The sequence below is a fragment of the Lutzomyia longipalpis genome, chromosome 3, assembly GCF_024334085.1.
Source record: "Lutzomyia longipalpis isolate SR_M1_2022 chromosome 3, ASM2433408v1".
NCBI classification, from domain to species: Eukaryota; Metazoa; Arthropoda; class Insecta; order Diptera; family Psychodidae; genus Lutzomyia; species Lutzomyia longipalpis.
The window spans coordinates 18,686,694-18,703,131 of NC_074709.1; the positions used below are offsets into that span (position 1 = coordinate 18,686,694).

Below are 16,438 nucleotides of genomic sequence, written 5' to 3' on the forward strand. Positions count from 1 at the left end.
AAAGTATCTTTGTGTATAATGTTCCTCTTTGTATCCATTATATTCATCCTTATTTATCTTTTATTTTCTCTAACATAGAGCTGTGTGTGTAAAATGAGCTCTCCTTAAATGAGATTTATAAAAAAAAAATATCCATTTTAATTAACTTCTTTTAAAAATCCCAACCTCTCCGTTTCATGGTCAATTTCGGTGTTAATGATGTGTTAAAAAAACAAAATGATTTTGTTAGTTTTATGAAAAGAAAATAAAAAAATCCATTGCAATTGAAAACTAAATCATATTTTATTCTTTTCTTCAATTTTCCGAAGAAAATTGATGTTTTTTCTCTCTCAGATTAACATAGGAATTTACAGCTAAAAATTATAATGTATAATAATTATATATGATAGAAAATAAAGTAGTAAAACATGAGAAGAAATTATTTTAAAAAAAAATCACACCATCACACCTTAAAAAAATCTCCTTCGCTTTTTTTTTATAAAATGACAAAATATATAAAATTCTATTTTCTCTGATTTCTTTCTTGTAGATGAAACGTGCAGTTTATTTTTTAAATCAGAAAAAATCTTTTTTCTTTGTATTCCTTTTTACATTGAACAGTTGTGAGAAAGAAAGCCCTGAAGAAAGCCATAGGTATTGATAGAGTTTTATGAAATATTTGTTGAAAAAATAAAACTGATTTAGGAAAAGTAAAGAAAATGTTGCTTAAGTGATTCAGAATTATTTAGAGTTGATTTTATAACAACTTCTAATCTCTTTCGGACTAAATTATGACACAAAATAAAATAAAAATTAATATTTCTATTTTATTTTGAATTTTAATTGATTTTATTTTTCAAATATTGAAATAAATGTTTTTCTTTCTTCTTAATCATTTCTTAATTTTTCCGTTACCAAATAAAGTTTCTTTTCGGTTGGAAATAAAAAAAAGTAGATATAAATTCGTGAAGAAGATTGTTTTTGAACCGGCTATATTTAAGAACAAGAATTAAGGGCTTAATCTGTCCAAAATCAAAATCAAACTAATATCTTCAACAAAAAATTACATCATAAAACTCTTTTATGGTTTAATTCATTTTCTTTCGGTATTTTTATTCATTATTTAATAGAATAGAATTTGTTTTCTGGGTGAAATAAAAAATTATTATTTATATTGACGAGTTCAAAAAGATTATAACCCTTTCTTTAAAAAAAAAAACTTTATTAAAATTTTGCCAATGTTCCTTTTCAGTAATTTTTTTTATTACCAATTAAAATAGAGTAGAAACTACCCTTTTTTTAAACCCAAATTATGCTCTATTCGAACTCGTCTGTTTCAACACTTTCTTTCTTTTTTTTTTATTTTGAAAAATATTATCTATTAATGGATGACTTTTGTTTTCAACTATTATTTTTTTAAATGTTAAATTGTAGGATTTTTTTAGCTGGTTTTCTTGTACTTACTATTTTTCTTTTTTTCTTTTAATGAATATGACTATTTTTTACTCATTTGAATTTACAAAGACTTTTTTTAGTAACTTTTTTCTTTAAATTACGACCAGCTATGATTCTTTTCATTATTCTCCTTCAGTATATAGAGGTACCTTATCTATATATAAATTCATCAACGTTCATTCGCCATTTATTTTTGCATCAAGATGAAAATAATAAAAAAAAGAAAATCTATCTCAATAGAATGTACAAAAATCTTGGGAAAACACTTGATTAATCATCATAAGACTTTATCTGATTGAGTGTGAATTAATGTCGTGACTTTGTGTAATATTGTAACATTATTATCAATATTTTCTTCTTTATTTTCTTTTAACTATTCATTTAAATGTTTCTAAAAATCGCGCGGGATGATTTTTATATTTAATCTTTTTTTTCATTAACTAACATTTTTTTCCTCTCTATAATATCATTTATCAGAAAATATACATTGTGTGTTACTTTTTTTCCTCTATCATCGATTTTTTTTTGCAATATCATTTTCAATCATAAATCCAATAGTATAAAGTCAAAGATGACTTTCTGAACAATTTCTACCTAAAACGTTATTTCACTCACTAAATATTATACTAAATATTAATATAATAGTTTACAATATTTTCTCATTTTCATTTTTTTCTTCTTTTTTAAATAATAAACTTCACTCACTTCCCGCATGATGCAAAATCTCATGTGTAATTTACGTCTAGTATTTGTGTTTCTTTTTTTTATTTGAAAGAATAAAAACCAAAAATAAAACTCTTGGAAGTTATTTCTATTTACAGAACAATAAATTCTTAATCAGTTTTATTTCTTTTGTTGATTTCCACGACTTTTTTTGGGAAATTCGATTTTTTTTTCTATTACTGTTCTGCAAAGAATTTTATGTAGTAATCTGTATATAATTATGTTTCTCCAAGATTATTAAAAAAAAATTATAATTTCATGCACTTTTAGTGACATTGTAGAGATAATCTTTCAATATATTTTAATAATAATAGTTTTTATTTATAATCTTCACCATATACTTACTAATTTTTTTTAAAATCTTTATCATATAAAATGGCACACGTCTCTAACTCCATGAGTATCTCAAAAAATATTCTTAAAATCTTTCATTAATCTAAACAAAAAAAAAACTATATTTACTCACAATTGTGACCAGTTTTTTCTCCTTATTCTCATTAAACCCAAATTTTACTATAAAAAATCATTCGTCAATACAATTTATTGTAAATATTTTATGTAAAACTAATAACTATCATTGTTTTTTCTTTTGTATAAATAGTAAAATATATTTTTGACTTAATAAAAAAACCAATATAACTTTAGCTACCAAATAGAAAATATTTTTTCTTTTCTTTTAGAGGTCTAATAAATAATGTTTTCTATTTATTTAATTTTTTATTTATTTTTATTAAAAAAAAAGCCAGACTAAATAACTTTTTCATGGATCTCATGATTTTATTTTATTTATAAAAGTAATTTTTTTTAAAAGAATTGTTAAAAAAAAAATGATAAAATAATTTGCACTGAACAGAGTTTATTTTTATGTTTTCTTTGTTAATTTTTATATTTTCTTGACAACAATTAAAAATGGTCCTAAAAACAAATTAATTTTATTTCAATTTTAGGAAAAAAGTCTTGAAATAAAAATATTTAAAAAATGAAAACCAATAGAGAATATTTTTTGTGCAAAAATTCTGAAAACAAATTTTTAAATGAAAAAAAGGGGTCGATTCTGATAGAAATCTTTTAATATTTTTACTTTTGATAATTGTTAGATATTTATTCTTTTAATTTTTTAAAATAAAATTATGTTTGTTTTTAATCGAGTTTCTTTTCAAAAGAAAAATATTTAGATAAGATTTTCTAAAATCCTTACTAAAGCATTTTATAAAAAAAATCTTCAATTTTTCGTGAAAATAAAACTTCTTCTTTTTAATGTTTTCCGAGCTGTATCTATTATCGAGTTTATCGACAACTACAGAGCCTGACAATGCTGACAATAAAACGTTTTTAAAGCATAAACTGTAAAAATTTAATAAAAAAACTTTCAAGTTATAAAAGAAGAAAAGATTTTTGACAGAATCAGCTTTAAAACACAAATTATGCCCTGTTCAGTGTTTGAAAATTTTCTCTAATTAAAAAAAAATCATTTCTTGCAATTCTGTTGAATTTCTTTGCACCTTTTCCCTATTAAAAAAAAATTACTATTCAATGTGCAAAAATCTTTTGGTGTAAAAAAAATCCTTCATGGTGAAGAAAATTATTGTAAAAAAAATATAACTTCAATAAGTACATTGCACGGGAAAGCAATAAGGAAAAAAAAAACTTCATAGAGGATCATTTTCAATGGACCACTAAGAATTAATTTAAAGTAAAAAAAAGAAAAATGGTATTTTCTCCTTGCGATATTTACACACAAATATAATTATGTAAGAAATTCTGTAACGTGAATTTAGTGTAACGGCTCGGAGTATTAAGAGCTTCATGTTTTAAGAACGTTCCTTTCTAATTTCATCATCTTAACTTTAAAAATTTGGTATTCCATTTACGATTTGCCGTCTGCAGCAGCAAATGCCGGGCATTGAACTTATCCACCATGCTTGATATTTGCTGCTTCAGACGGCGACAGAAGTTGGGTTTACTACACGTTTTTTTTTATCCTTTTTATCAGTGACTAAAGGGCGGACTTGATATTCATATTTTTTCTCTTATTTATCTCCATTCACGTTTGTTTTTAAAAATATTTCTATGACACTCTCAAAATAGCTCATCTATGATGTTTCTTTTTATATCAATTTTATGGCACTTTTTCTAAACTTTTTTTTTCTTAATTCTTTTTTTTTTTTTTAATAAAGTTGTGATATTTAAGATTTTTTTTAACGTCTTTTTTATAATCTTTTATCAGTGATTTAAAAAAGGTTGTGTGCATTGTCAAGGATTTTTTTTTATTTCTCTTGATTTGTGAAACGAGAAGTTTTTCTTTAAAGTGACTCTTCATTTTATTTTTCTTTTTACAAATAAATCTATTGATATTTTTTTCCACTCATTAATTTATACTTTATATTGCACAATATCCGTACATTATGACGTTGAAATATTTATTCAGAAAATTGTCTGAATAAAAATAATTTCACTCAATGTCTTGCGAGAGTATCTCAAACATTTTTTTTCTTTTAAATTTATTAATCTTTCTCCTTCAACAATTATGACACAGATTTTTTTCTTTTTTTGCAATTTTAATGCAAATCTCTTGTTGCTCCTCGTAACCCTTGCACAGTGACTGATTGAAAGGGTTAGGAGGTACACATACATATTTGGGGGATGGGGAGGTGTGTATGGAAATATAATTTTCCATAAAATCTAAGGGGAAAAATTATTTGTTTTTTCTTAACTCACTTTAAAACTATGACGCTGTTTCCGTAATTGGGAAAATTTCCCTCATGTTTTCCGGTGATGTAGAAATTCATGCTGGCATCAACGTCTGCCGGCTATGTTGTCCACCCCTCACTTATTCGGGGGCGTTTGTGGGCATTTGTTGGGGCATCATACTCCGGCAGATGCGCGGATAGCCCACTTCCGCCCGCACTGTGACGTAGATCTGATACGGGAGAGGGAGCATTTGTAGGTGTTACTGATCCTATGAAAATTCACAAATTTAAATTATTCTATTGACTACTTTTTTTTTTGGGATAAAAATCTTTTGCTTTTTTCTGAAAAGTATGTTGCATTTAAAAAAAATAAAAGGGTGTTTATTCGATAAATATTTTGATTTTTTTTGCCGAATATTTCAAAAGTCATTTTTTAAAGGATTTTAAACACTTTTGTATAGAAAACAAATTGTTAAACAATTTTAAAGAACTTTTAAAGGATTTTTTTTCATTTTTTTTGGTAAAAAACTTCAAAATTCTGCGCGTTTTCTTGGCATTTTTATCGCTCTTTTCACACTTTAATCGCATTTTATGTATTTCAATTGAGTTTTAAAGAACTTAAATATCGTTTGATTGCTTTGTATCCCGCTTTTTAGCTATTTTTATCGATAATTTCAGATTTTTTATGTACTTTCACGGCACATTTTATTACATTTCAATAAAATGTGAGAATTGCGGGAATTTAATACATTTTCCGCGTTCAAAAGATTTTTTTTTCGTCTTTTCATTATGAACTTTAGATTCATTTTTATCCGTTTTCTTCACCATCGTGTGTTTTTGTTTTTTAATATTAATTTAGAGGATTATTTTATAAGTTTTTATTACAATCTTTGCATTTTTATCGTATTTATATCGTTTTTTTTGCACTTTGTATTTTTGCACACATTTTTATAACATTTCGAACCCATTTTATAGCATTCTGCACCCATCTTGTAGTGTTTTGGATCCTTTTTGCAATGTTTTCTGGTCCGTATGTTGATTGCACCGCACTTTTATCGCACTTTAATTGCATTTCACATTTTCTCACAACGGTGAGTGCATTTTTCACAATTTTAATACATTTTTACCACATTTTGAAACCTTCACTGCATTTTTTTCAACTTTTTTACTACATTTTTTTGTACTTTACATTTTATAACGCATTTTACGCACTTTGAGTACATTTTTATGTGCTTCTACTTTCATTTTTTAGCAGAAAAATTTGAATACAATTTTTAATTCAGATAAACACCCCCTTGTTTGTCGAAGGAGGCACTTGAGGAGAATTACATTGAGCGAATGAGAGAAAGGAAAATAAAGGAGATCACATTGCGTGCTTGAAAAGGAAACAACATACCTGGCGTGGGCGTGAGGTGGCCTGTTGAATTGGGCCGCGATGTGAGAATGAGATGCTGCTGGTGTCCTAGCGCTGCCAAATTTGACGTCACAGATGTTACTGCAGACGCCGGCACCGCACTCATTGTCGTAACAGAGATCGAACTTTGGCCCGCCAAAAGTCCACTTCCACCGTGTGGATGGTGCTCTCGCGGGGGTGACACCGGTTCGGATTTCACCTTAATTGACAGAGGAGATGTTGAGGGCGGCGGGGTACTGTTGGATATGGCTAAATGGGGAAGTCCACTGCAAAAGAATAAAGATAATTTTTATCTTTATTATTTTCTTTTTTGGATTTTCTTTGGGAAATGAATTTTATTTAATCTTTATTAATTTAGAGGAGGATGGCATTCTGTTGGAAATCCTTACTCTTTACGAAAATGAGAGAAGTTTGTTAACCAAGTTGGGAAGATTTAGGGAGAAATTATCTTCTAAATCCGGCTAAAGTTTTGGAAACCAGGCTTAATTTTTAGGCTAGGTCAAAGTTTAAAAAAATCTGAGGTCAAGTTTCCCTAAATCAGATTTTCGGTTTTAAACTAGGCCTAACTTTAAAAACATCTAGGATCAAGTTTGTCTAAACCAGGTTTTTGGTTTCAAACTAGGCCTAAGTTCTTTAACCTAGGACTAAAGTTTTTTAAGCAGGCGTCGGCCCTATCCTTCTACATGGAGGGTCAGGACACGCAAATAAGTAAGTTCTTTAGGCTAGGCCTAGATTTAAGAAAAAAAGTTTAGGATCAATTTTGTCTAAATCAGGTATTCGGATTTAAACTAAGCCTAAGTTCTTTAACCTAGGACTAATGTTTTTTTAAGCAGGCGTTAGTATGCTAAAGTTTTTAAGATCAAGCTAAATTCTTTAATTCTAGGCTTAATTATTAGGTCATTCCTGCTTCAACCTGATCTAGTCTTTAAGTATGTAATAAAACCTTAATCTTAAAAAAATAAGCCGGTCTTAAGAAACTAACTAAGCCGTATTTAGACAGTTATTGAGATTTTTTTCAATTTATTTTAAGAACTAAGAGTTGGTTCAAAAGAAATTTCAGGAATTTTTTGAACAGAAAATAATAATTTATTAACTCAATTAATTATATATTCCCACATATTTTCCATTTCGAACTATTCTTTAAAGGAAAATCATTTTGAGTCTCACCTCGTGTGCTGAACTGTTCCCAAATTTTGGTGAGTTGTATTCCACGTGGAGAGCGACATACCAACATCCGTGGAGGTCATTGAAAAGTCTTGGGCGCCAAAGGAACTCAGCGTTGAATAGCCCGAAAGCCCCGGAATGGGGGTCTGGAGTGCCACAACAGGTGTATTGAGTGTCGAGGATGGCTGTCGGTTGTGCTGCGAGAAGAGAACAAGATATGGCGCACTCTAGAAATTATTTACAAGAACAACCAATTCACTACGCATGGATGAATGTATAAACTCACTTCAGCATAACTCACGTCGTCCGTGGCGGACATGTGGTTTGGCGTAAGTGGTGAGGGTATCACAACTCGCAAATTTGAGTTGGATCTATTTGGTCCTGGTGAATGTTGCTTGTGTGATAAATGATGCGACGCTGAAACAACAAGGTCTTTAGTTTAATGATTGCGATGTCCTCATCATACCCTCATAAAACATACAAACTAATATCAATTCAGGCATATTAGTGACACACCCTTAAATATACTCTTTTTTTTTATCAGTGTCTAGACATCTTTTGGGGGTTAAAGAAAAAAAATTAAAATTTTAGAAATCGTTGCAAAAGAAAAAAAAAACTGATAAATAACCAATTTGTCGTACATTGCGGAAAAAATAGCTCGATTGTTTTGACGCTCATTCCTTTATCTATTTACAGCGATAACAACGATGGAACATTTCGCTCTATGTTTTTTTTTAGACTTTCTATAAATTGATATGCTTATTTTAGCAGAATATTGTCCCTACACCTCAGAGGCAACCGAGGAATTTTCTTTATTTTCTTTTCTCTTTTTTTTTAGTGGAGACACAACATAAAGCTCGCATAATAGAAGGTGAATGTTAATTTGTTAGTAAAAGCTTACGTTTGTTAATATGATGCCCACCTAATCCTGGACTCGGACCCGGACTCGGTGATCCTCCCAATGGTGATGTGGAGTGAGGGTATCCATTGGACATTTCAAGCATTGATCCTGAAGGATATACTGCAAAAAAAAGAACTTTACGTTACTTTTTTACTCTTTTTTTTTTTAAATTAACTTTGAAAATAAAAAAAAAGAATTTTCGGTACGAACCAGAATCCGTTTCTGAACTCGACGGCCGTGGGCTGATGTTTGTGTGTGCCATCTGTGGACTAGCTTGTAGCATTCCTGCTTCACTGCTGTATGCACCCGCTGGTACGGGTACAGTTACAGGTAGGGCATAGTTACTTCCTGCCATATTAACTCGTGCCCCAGCGGCAATTTGTTGATTTCTCTGTACCATCAGTTGGAAATCTTCATCGATTTTGTTGTATTTGGCTTCTGTGCGTGGTGTGAGGCTGTACTCAGCTTCCGGTTCCTCCGTTTCCGGTGACATCACTCCGTTTTTATTCTCCTTCTTGGTAAGCGCCTGCAAGTGTCAGTGGACGGAGCTCACAACGTACTGGGTAGTTTATTTAAAGGGATCTATGCTTATGTATCATCTTTTGCTCTCATAGTGTAAATTTTCTTCTCACTTTTCTCCTTTAAAGAAGTCTTTGGAAAGCTTTCTAGCTCTTTTTCCACAAATTTGGAAAATAAATATGATTTTTTCCAGAATAAATCAAATTTGAAAAATACTGATCTGTTGGATCTGTAAGTATTCTACATTGTTGCATTACGGTGCTCTAGCTTAGAGCAACGTGAAACCATGATTTTCAGGACTTAGATGTAAGAGTAGGATAAATAGATTTTTTTTGCAATAACTCACAACGATTTTTTAAAATAAATTTTATAAATTATTCTCAATTACATTGAACAGCTTTCAAGTTCTACATTTTATACATAAAGCAGCAAACTTTTAATAGAATAAATTAATGTAATTATATAATTCAATTAGAAGTTTAATGCATTTTATTTTTGTAATCACTCTCTCTGTCTACTCACTCAGTGTTATAATAAATTTTGTAAATTGATATTTTAAATTGATAAACCTTATTTTGCAATAATTAAATAAATTAAGTACGGAAAATGCAGGAAAAACAACGTAAAAGAATTAAAAGAAAATCAATTTTGATGCTTACGACATATATTGGTTTTAATTCTTTCGTTCTTTGGGGTTGCTTTTGTGGTTTGAAATATTTTTAATTTTATGTGGAACTTGCCAAATTTGAGTCCATTTTAATTAACCCTTTAGCTTTCATTGGGTCATTCGTTGACGTAATCGTGAAACATTTTAATTTCTCTAATTAAAATTATTTTAATTATTTTTCTGAAGATTAAAATAAATAAAGTTTACGTAGAGAAGACTTCAGCCGGTCAGAAGACTAAAGTTCTTTAGTTACGTAGGATTATTTAATTTTGGAAGACATCTTGTCAAAACGGTTTGACCGATATTCTAAAATGAGTTTTTAGTGAAAATACATCGTAAGCTATTGAAATCTACTGAAAAATACTAAAATAAATTAAATTTTCAGACTTGCTACAGCAAGATCAGCTGAAGCTGAAGATATACCAAAATGGCGGAAGACAGCCATCTTGATATTATTTGTAAAGTAACGTTTAATCTATTTCGAATTGACTTTTTTAAATAAACTTTTTGTAACCTTTCGTAGTTTAATTGATAGATTACGAAATATAGACAAGTTAGTTCCGAATTCTCTCACAATTTATTTAGCAACAAATGTAGAATACCAACGAATTTGATAACAAAGACCATAAAATAGAATAAAAACAATCAAACACAATGTACTGGTAAGCTGACCACTTACGAGAGTTCTGTTTTTTTTTTTAATTCATTTTGGTATTAGTTTTCAATTTTCCACACTGAAAAATTAAACACTAATCCCGTAAATGGTCAGATATTAGTCCAATTTGACAATTCTAATTATCTGAGGAGTATACACCATGGAACTGTGAGTTTCAACGGAAAGACACAGCTGGGAAAAGACGATACTTTGAATGAAAATTTCTGTGAATTTTTGGGAGCAAAAAATTCGCAAATATTTCCACTCAAGAGAATTTTTTTGTTGTAATTTGTGAGTTGAGGGGATATTAAAAAATAAGGAAATAAACTTGAAAGCAACAATGTGAGGTTTAACAATCAGGCATATCTCTGCAAGCACCTACAACAACAACAGTCTTTCGTCATTCTCCCTTCTCTTGATGTGAACTCTAATAAAACATTTTCTCTTCAGAGAGTGTTTCCACAAATTATAATATTTGGAAGGAATAATCAAATATTGCAACATTAGGGAATTAGTTTTCCAAAAAAAATCAAAAATAAAAAGAAATCAAAGAAAAAAATCTCATTCATTGGATTATTGACTGTTAGTGTTAGCAAGTATCTTTGCCCATCTGACTCGGAGAGATTTTCTTTATAAATAACTTTTTTTTCTTGGATAAAATTGAAAGTTTTTGAATAATAAAAATTTTTAATTTTTGTTTTTGAAAAAAAGGATTAATCTTATTCATCTCCCAGAGGCAAATAGCTTAAGAATCGCCTTTAGAATTGCATGACCAGCACATTGTCGCTCAACATAATGTACCTCGATAATATTTTTATTTGTCAATGATTCGTGTGGCTCATTGTACTCCGTATACTTGAGGAGCACCTTATCCATATCCGTGCTAGCATATTGGTACAGTTTATTGCTGCTGGAGAAGATAATGAGAGCAATTTCACAGTCACACAGCACCGACAGTTCATAAGCTTTCTTCATAACGCCAAATTTGCGCTTGTTGAAAGTTACCTAAAAAAAGGTACATAAAAAATATAACGTGTAGCCCTTTTTTTGTTTTAATTTTGATGTATTCTTGAAAATCAAATTTTTTTTAATGAAATTCTAGACTGGTTCTAGGTGGGACTAATTTATTTATCAATTTGAAACACACACTTATTTAATTTTCTTTAGAATTAAAAAAAAATTTGCATATCATCGAGTACTTACTTGTCTGTTTCGTTCATCAGTAATTCGCGAAATTTGAATTTTCTTTCTACCCATGGCCGCAATTTTGACAAATTTCTTCTCCTAATAAATGACTTCAGTCTTCAGTTGAATATCTTTCAGCTCCACACGAAAATCAAGAGTTTGCAACTCTTTCGCCTCTTTATTTTCTAGTTGGACGGTAAAAAATCTTTTCTAATCTTTCACCACCAAATGTTGCTTAGTGAAGCCGTTTCCTGAAAGAAAGCACAAAAAAAGGAAAAGTCCAACATTAGACATCGTACACAATTTTCCAAAACAGCCTATATTCGTATCTTCGTCACGAAAAGTACCACGGAAAAAATAACTTTACAGGGTGGGGTGCCGAAAAAAATAAACTCCAAATGTGTGTAAATTATAAATAACTCATACGGTGAGCCCCAAAATAGTGGTCACACTATTTATTATTAATGCAATTCATTGGACGACCTTCAGGGCATCAACGTGGGCTCTTTGCCCTCTCTCTTTTGCTTCTTTGCACCCCCCATTCGTGAAGCACAAAATATACCCCACGTGTGGTCCACACCGTGCACACGACTTCCCACACACATTGAAAGAAAATGAAAAAAATAAATACATGGTTAAGTGATAACGCGCAGACGTTATGGAACTTTACATTCCACAACGTGACAATTATCTTATGAGTAATTTCCTTTTATCAGTGGAATTAGATGGGTGCTGATTTGATTTTTTTCTATGCAAAAAGTTTTGGGAGCTTTACATATATCAGCTTCATCTGTTTCTATATAACATTGATATCGGTTTTAGGGTTCAAGAAACCCTACAGATAGCATTGCAACTTCGAAAAATCGTTGGAAGTGTTCTTAACCTTTCGCGTCCATAGAGTCATACGTAGACCCAAAGGTAAAACATATAATTTTCCTGAATTTTTATGAAATAAATTGTTTTTTTTTTTAGTTTATAAATGAGTTGAGTTAGGGTAAATGAAGGGAAAGAAGACGTTCTGATAAAGAAATGTTTTCTCATAACATTCATAGAACAAAAGAGGGCGCATGTTTAAATGTTTCACGTGGACGCGAAAGAGTTAAAAAGCAAAATATTCGAAATTTTTGAAGTACAGGAATGTTTCGAAATTAAAAATTAATGGGGTTAAATTTTATTTAAGATGTATTGAAACTCTTAAATAAAAGCATAAGATTGCTTTAAGACAATCTAGAATATTTCAGTCAATAGAAGAGTTAGGGGAAATTCACTAATTATATTAGAAAGCAATACCAATAGCCCACGATTAACATATTTTTTCTAACGTGTGACGTCATTTTTTTATATTTTCCGTTCATTTTAACATATGTATATAACGTTATTTTCTTATGTTTCAATTTTTTTAAAATCGAACCTAGACGTTCGTTTTAACGTCTGACGTTTACTTTCAAACACTTGACATTTTTCGTCTAATGTTTGATTATTTTCTTAATGTTTTGCTTTTATGTTAAACATAATGACAAATCTACTGTGCCATTTAACGATTGATTTTTGCCTTCTAACCTTTGACGTTAGTTAAGTTTTATTTATTTTTTTTAATTAATTTCAACGTTTCTTTTTTTAATATCTGAGATTTATATTCCAAAGTGTTTGATGTTTCTTTGTGTAACTTTGGACATTTCTCTTCTAATGTTTGATCTATCGTTGAAATATCTAAAGCTTTCTGTTTCTTTTCTAACGTTTGACATTTTTTTTGATTGTTTGAAATTCTTCATGTTAATGATTTTTTAATATATTTTAGCTTGGAAATTCTTCTTTTTACTTTTAAAGAAAAGCATGAGCTTCCAAAGCTTTTTGGGTGCTTAGACAAGTTCAAAAAAAAACTTTTGAAGACTTTCTTATGCATTCAAAGTCAACGAAGTAAGTTTTCCGAGTGTAGGGAATAATTGTTAGTCTAATAATGAACAAATCTGGGTTAATCTTATAGAAAAAAATCAATTTAATTATCACTCCTCATTGTTTTGTTACTATGTTAAACAAAATCCTCTCTATAGATATTCCAACATGATTATCCACCCACCTAACCATCCTTATTATATATTTACCCCAACCGAAAAACCCTTTCTAGACGGACCTCTCCATGGGAACCCATAACAATGTTGTCAGTCGAATTCTCACTCATTATGTTTGAAACATCGTGTGAGATCGAAGAAGAAAAAAAAAACTTTCTTCCATTTTATGTAAATTCACCCCCTCGAAGTAAAATGTTTTCATGACGAGGCAATTGAGGGGGGGGGGTCACCAACAGGCAACCCCCCTTGGCTACTTTCGTTGACAAAGTGTAGGAGAATCTCTTAACTTTTAAAGTATATTTCAGGGAGGTAGAGTAGAGGGAGTTGAGGAGGAATCCTCAACTTTTCCACTTTTCACATCAACCATTTGTAACTTATATGCTAATTTGATGGGACTGTCATACCAAAGTCCTTCCATCGCGCGCCCACCACCAAAAGCACTTTGCATCCTTCACCTCCGCCAGGAAGGAACACCACATACACACGTCGTCTTCTACCCCTTTGATATTTCAGCTAACTGACCTTGCTACCCTTCTCTTCTTCCTCTAACACAACTCATTTATTATTTTCATCCATGCCGCCCCCCAATTCGTCATCCGTGCACGCGTGTGAAATAATTTTATGGTAAATATTTAAACAGGTAGGCGTACATTAACAGAAATAATTGAAACTTTCCTTCTTCAGATGGCGATTTCCAACTCAAAAATAGAACCCCCATCACTTAATTTAGATTCAATTGAGGAGGGGATTCCCTTCATGCGATGGATTTATTCCTGAAATGACTTATTTCTGAATGAAACATTAAATTTAGACACATTTTACTTCCCAAAATACTTTCTTCAAATTCCTCTGCCAGATTTATTTTTCTCTTCACCAATATTGAGGCTTGTACGTACAATCCGGAAGGCCAGTGATAACGCGCAGACGTTATAGTGTGGGAGGGAGAGGGTTGTTATTTCACAACATATTAGGGGAAATTTATGCGTTGTGATTTTTATTTATTCAAACATTGTATTGGAGACTTTCACCGTGTTTTTGTTAATTAATAAAAATCGATTATTAATTTTTCATCAAAATTATCTATTTAATTTTTATTGTCTATGCATTATAAATGGGAGGGAGATTATTATTTACAGTTGGAGGAAAATTTTTATACCTTTCTTAGGGTAAAATCAAACATTAAAAGAATAAAAGAAAAGAATGACATTTAAATTTAATAGTTACGTACTAAAAGAAGTTTAATTGACTAATAATTATAAAATTATCATTTTATTTGCACTTTATGCCTTTTTCATGCATTTCCCAGCATAAATTGCATAGGTTGTGCTTTGAGAAAAAAAAATCCCTTCGTGTGACTACAGCACGAAGGGAGAAAAAACTTTGCTGTTCAGGAGAAAATACAGGGGAAATGGTAATTTAACTCCTTTGGCATTAAGACCATTTGCGTGAGTGTCTCTGCTGAAGGACACAAATGAGGGTTGAAGGTGAAAAAAAATATTGGATGAAATCTCCTCTAAAAAGGAGCAAAATGATGTATTCTTCATCCTCAATTACCCACACAGTCCACTGGATGATTTTCATTGGAATACTTTGTCCAATCATCCACCCCCAATGAGTACAAAAGGTGTGTGGGTGGGATGCCCATATACAACGGAGGATTCATGATGTTTTCCATGTCACCCCCCTTTTTTTCCAAACGGTAGTAGGGTGGTTAGTATACCCAAATCTCCTTCAAACTCCTGGGTGCACAAAACACCGTTCCCTCGTCTTTCTCCAATTTTGCCATTTTCTACCACGATGGTTTCCATATTACCAAGGGTTTTTCCCCGACCGGAGTCTCTCCCACAACGAGTAGCTCTCTTGCTGTGTGTTTTCTGTCTGTCACTGGCCTTGAGTGGAGGAAAACCTCGGATCGATTCTCAAACATTCAAAAAAACGGGTCATAAGGCGTTTACACTGTTAACCCTTTCGCGACCAACACACTTTCTCACGAAAATTAATTCTCGAAGACTTTTTTTTGTCATCTTTGAAATCATTTCTCTGTGAAAATATTTCATTAAAACTAAATAATTGATTTGAAATACAAGAAAATGCAGTTTATCGTGTTTAGCTTTATCGTGTTTAGCTTTATCAGGTTTAGCTTTACCAAGTTTAGCGTTACGTCGCAAAAGCCGTTGAATAAAATGCTCATCCATTCGCAATTAAGGGTTCTCAATCAAAGAACAAACTCGGAAAGAAAAAAAAAACTCATACCCCCCACGCACAATGCATACCTTCTCCAACTCTTTGCAAAATGCCTCTTGAAGAAAACTGTGAAGTACGTCAAAGAAAGTGAATCAGTGAAGGAAAAAAATACCAGCTAATTAATTTTCTTCACATTCTGCAAGACTGTAAACTCCGGAAAAAGAAGCGGGGGGGGGGGGGGAGAGTGAGAAACGGAGGGAAAACTCTACGCAATTAACCTTGACAACAAAAATTATTTCAAACGAGACTGAGAAAACGATAAAAGGGGTAGTTTAGAATGTGACTCGCGACGATATGGGGTGGTTGTGTGGTGGCCAAGTTGAAGGAACATTTCAAGCAAAATGAATTATTGAAAATAGCAAATGGTCCCTGTTTTACATTCTCATTTGCACGAAATACCATAATGCAAAAATTTTACATAATACACCAATGCATTTGCAGCTAAAAATAATGAGTCAACTCTATTTTATTTTCACTTTATTTCTTCTTTTTTTTTTTGTAACTCGGCAGCATGACGTTTAAAAGGGTACTTTTATGTGAAAATTTATTTATAAGGATTTTAACTAATTTTAGCTAATGCCAAACATTTTAACGTCAATCTTAGCCCCAATCATGTTAACATTAGTATGGAATCCATGAATACCCCCGTAAACATTCAATTGAATCAAACATTGCTCAATTGAAATTGACAGACAAACTAAATGACCAAAGTTTGACAGAACTTTATCAATCAATTTGGTTCAACTAAATTATTTCATGAGAATAGTTTGGGT

At 30.9% G+C, this 16,438-nt stretch overlaps 3 protein-coding genes across 28 annotated transcripts in view; all 3 read right to left on the reverse strand.

The window, feature by feature from the left end:
- LOC129792365 (transient receptor potential cation channel subfamily A member 1) overlaps window positions 1-16,438 on the reverse strand; it is a 1,125,827-nt gene that overhangs the window by 825,274 nt on the left and 284,115 nt on the right. The gene's annotated exons all lie outside the window — the stretch shown is intronic.
- The window catches only part of LOC129792430 (PIH1 domain-containing protein 2), a 927,269-nt gene that overhangs the window by 825,274 nt on the left and 85,557 nt on the right, over window positions 1-16,438 (reverse strand). The gene's annotated exons all lie outside the window — the stretch shown is intronic.
- LOC129792410 (myocyte-specific enhancer factor 2) overlaps window positions 258-16,438 on the reverse strand; it is a 50,693-nt gene continuing 34,512 nt past the window's right edge. For 4 of the 26 annotated variants that reach the window (XM_055831441.1, XM_055831442.1, XM_055831443.1 and 1 more), the window contains 8 exons: window positions 11,371-11,603; window positions 10,969-11,172; window positions 8,537-8,852; window positions 8,327-8,446; window positions 7,712-7,857; window positions 7,429-7,652; window positions 6,244-6,527; window positions 258-5,116 (listed from right to left, as the gene is read on the reverse strand). In XM_055831441.1, the coding sequence (XP_055687416.1) occupies window positions 4,968-5,116; window positions 6,244-6,527; window positions 7,429-7,652; window positions 7,712-7,857; window positions 8,327-8,446; window positions 8,537-8,852; window positions 10,969-11,172; window positions 11,371-11,424 (1,497 nt within the window). In that variant the 5' untranslated portion in view covers window positions 11,425-11,603 and the 3' untranslated portion in view covers window positions 258-4,967. The remainder of the gene's footprint in view (window positions 5,117-6,243; window positions 6,528-7,428; window positions 7,653-7,711; window positions 7,858-8,326; window positions 8,447-8,536; window positions 8,853-10,968; window positions 11,173-11,370; window positions 11,604-16,438) is intronic. The other 22 variants (XM_055831464.1, XM_055831463.1, XM_055831459.1 and 19 more) reach the window with 19 other exon arrangements.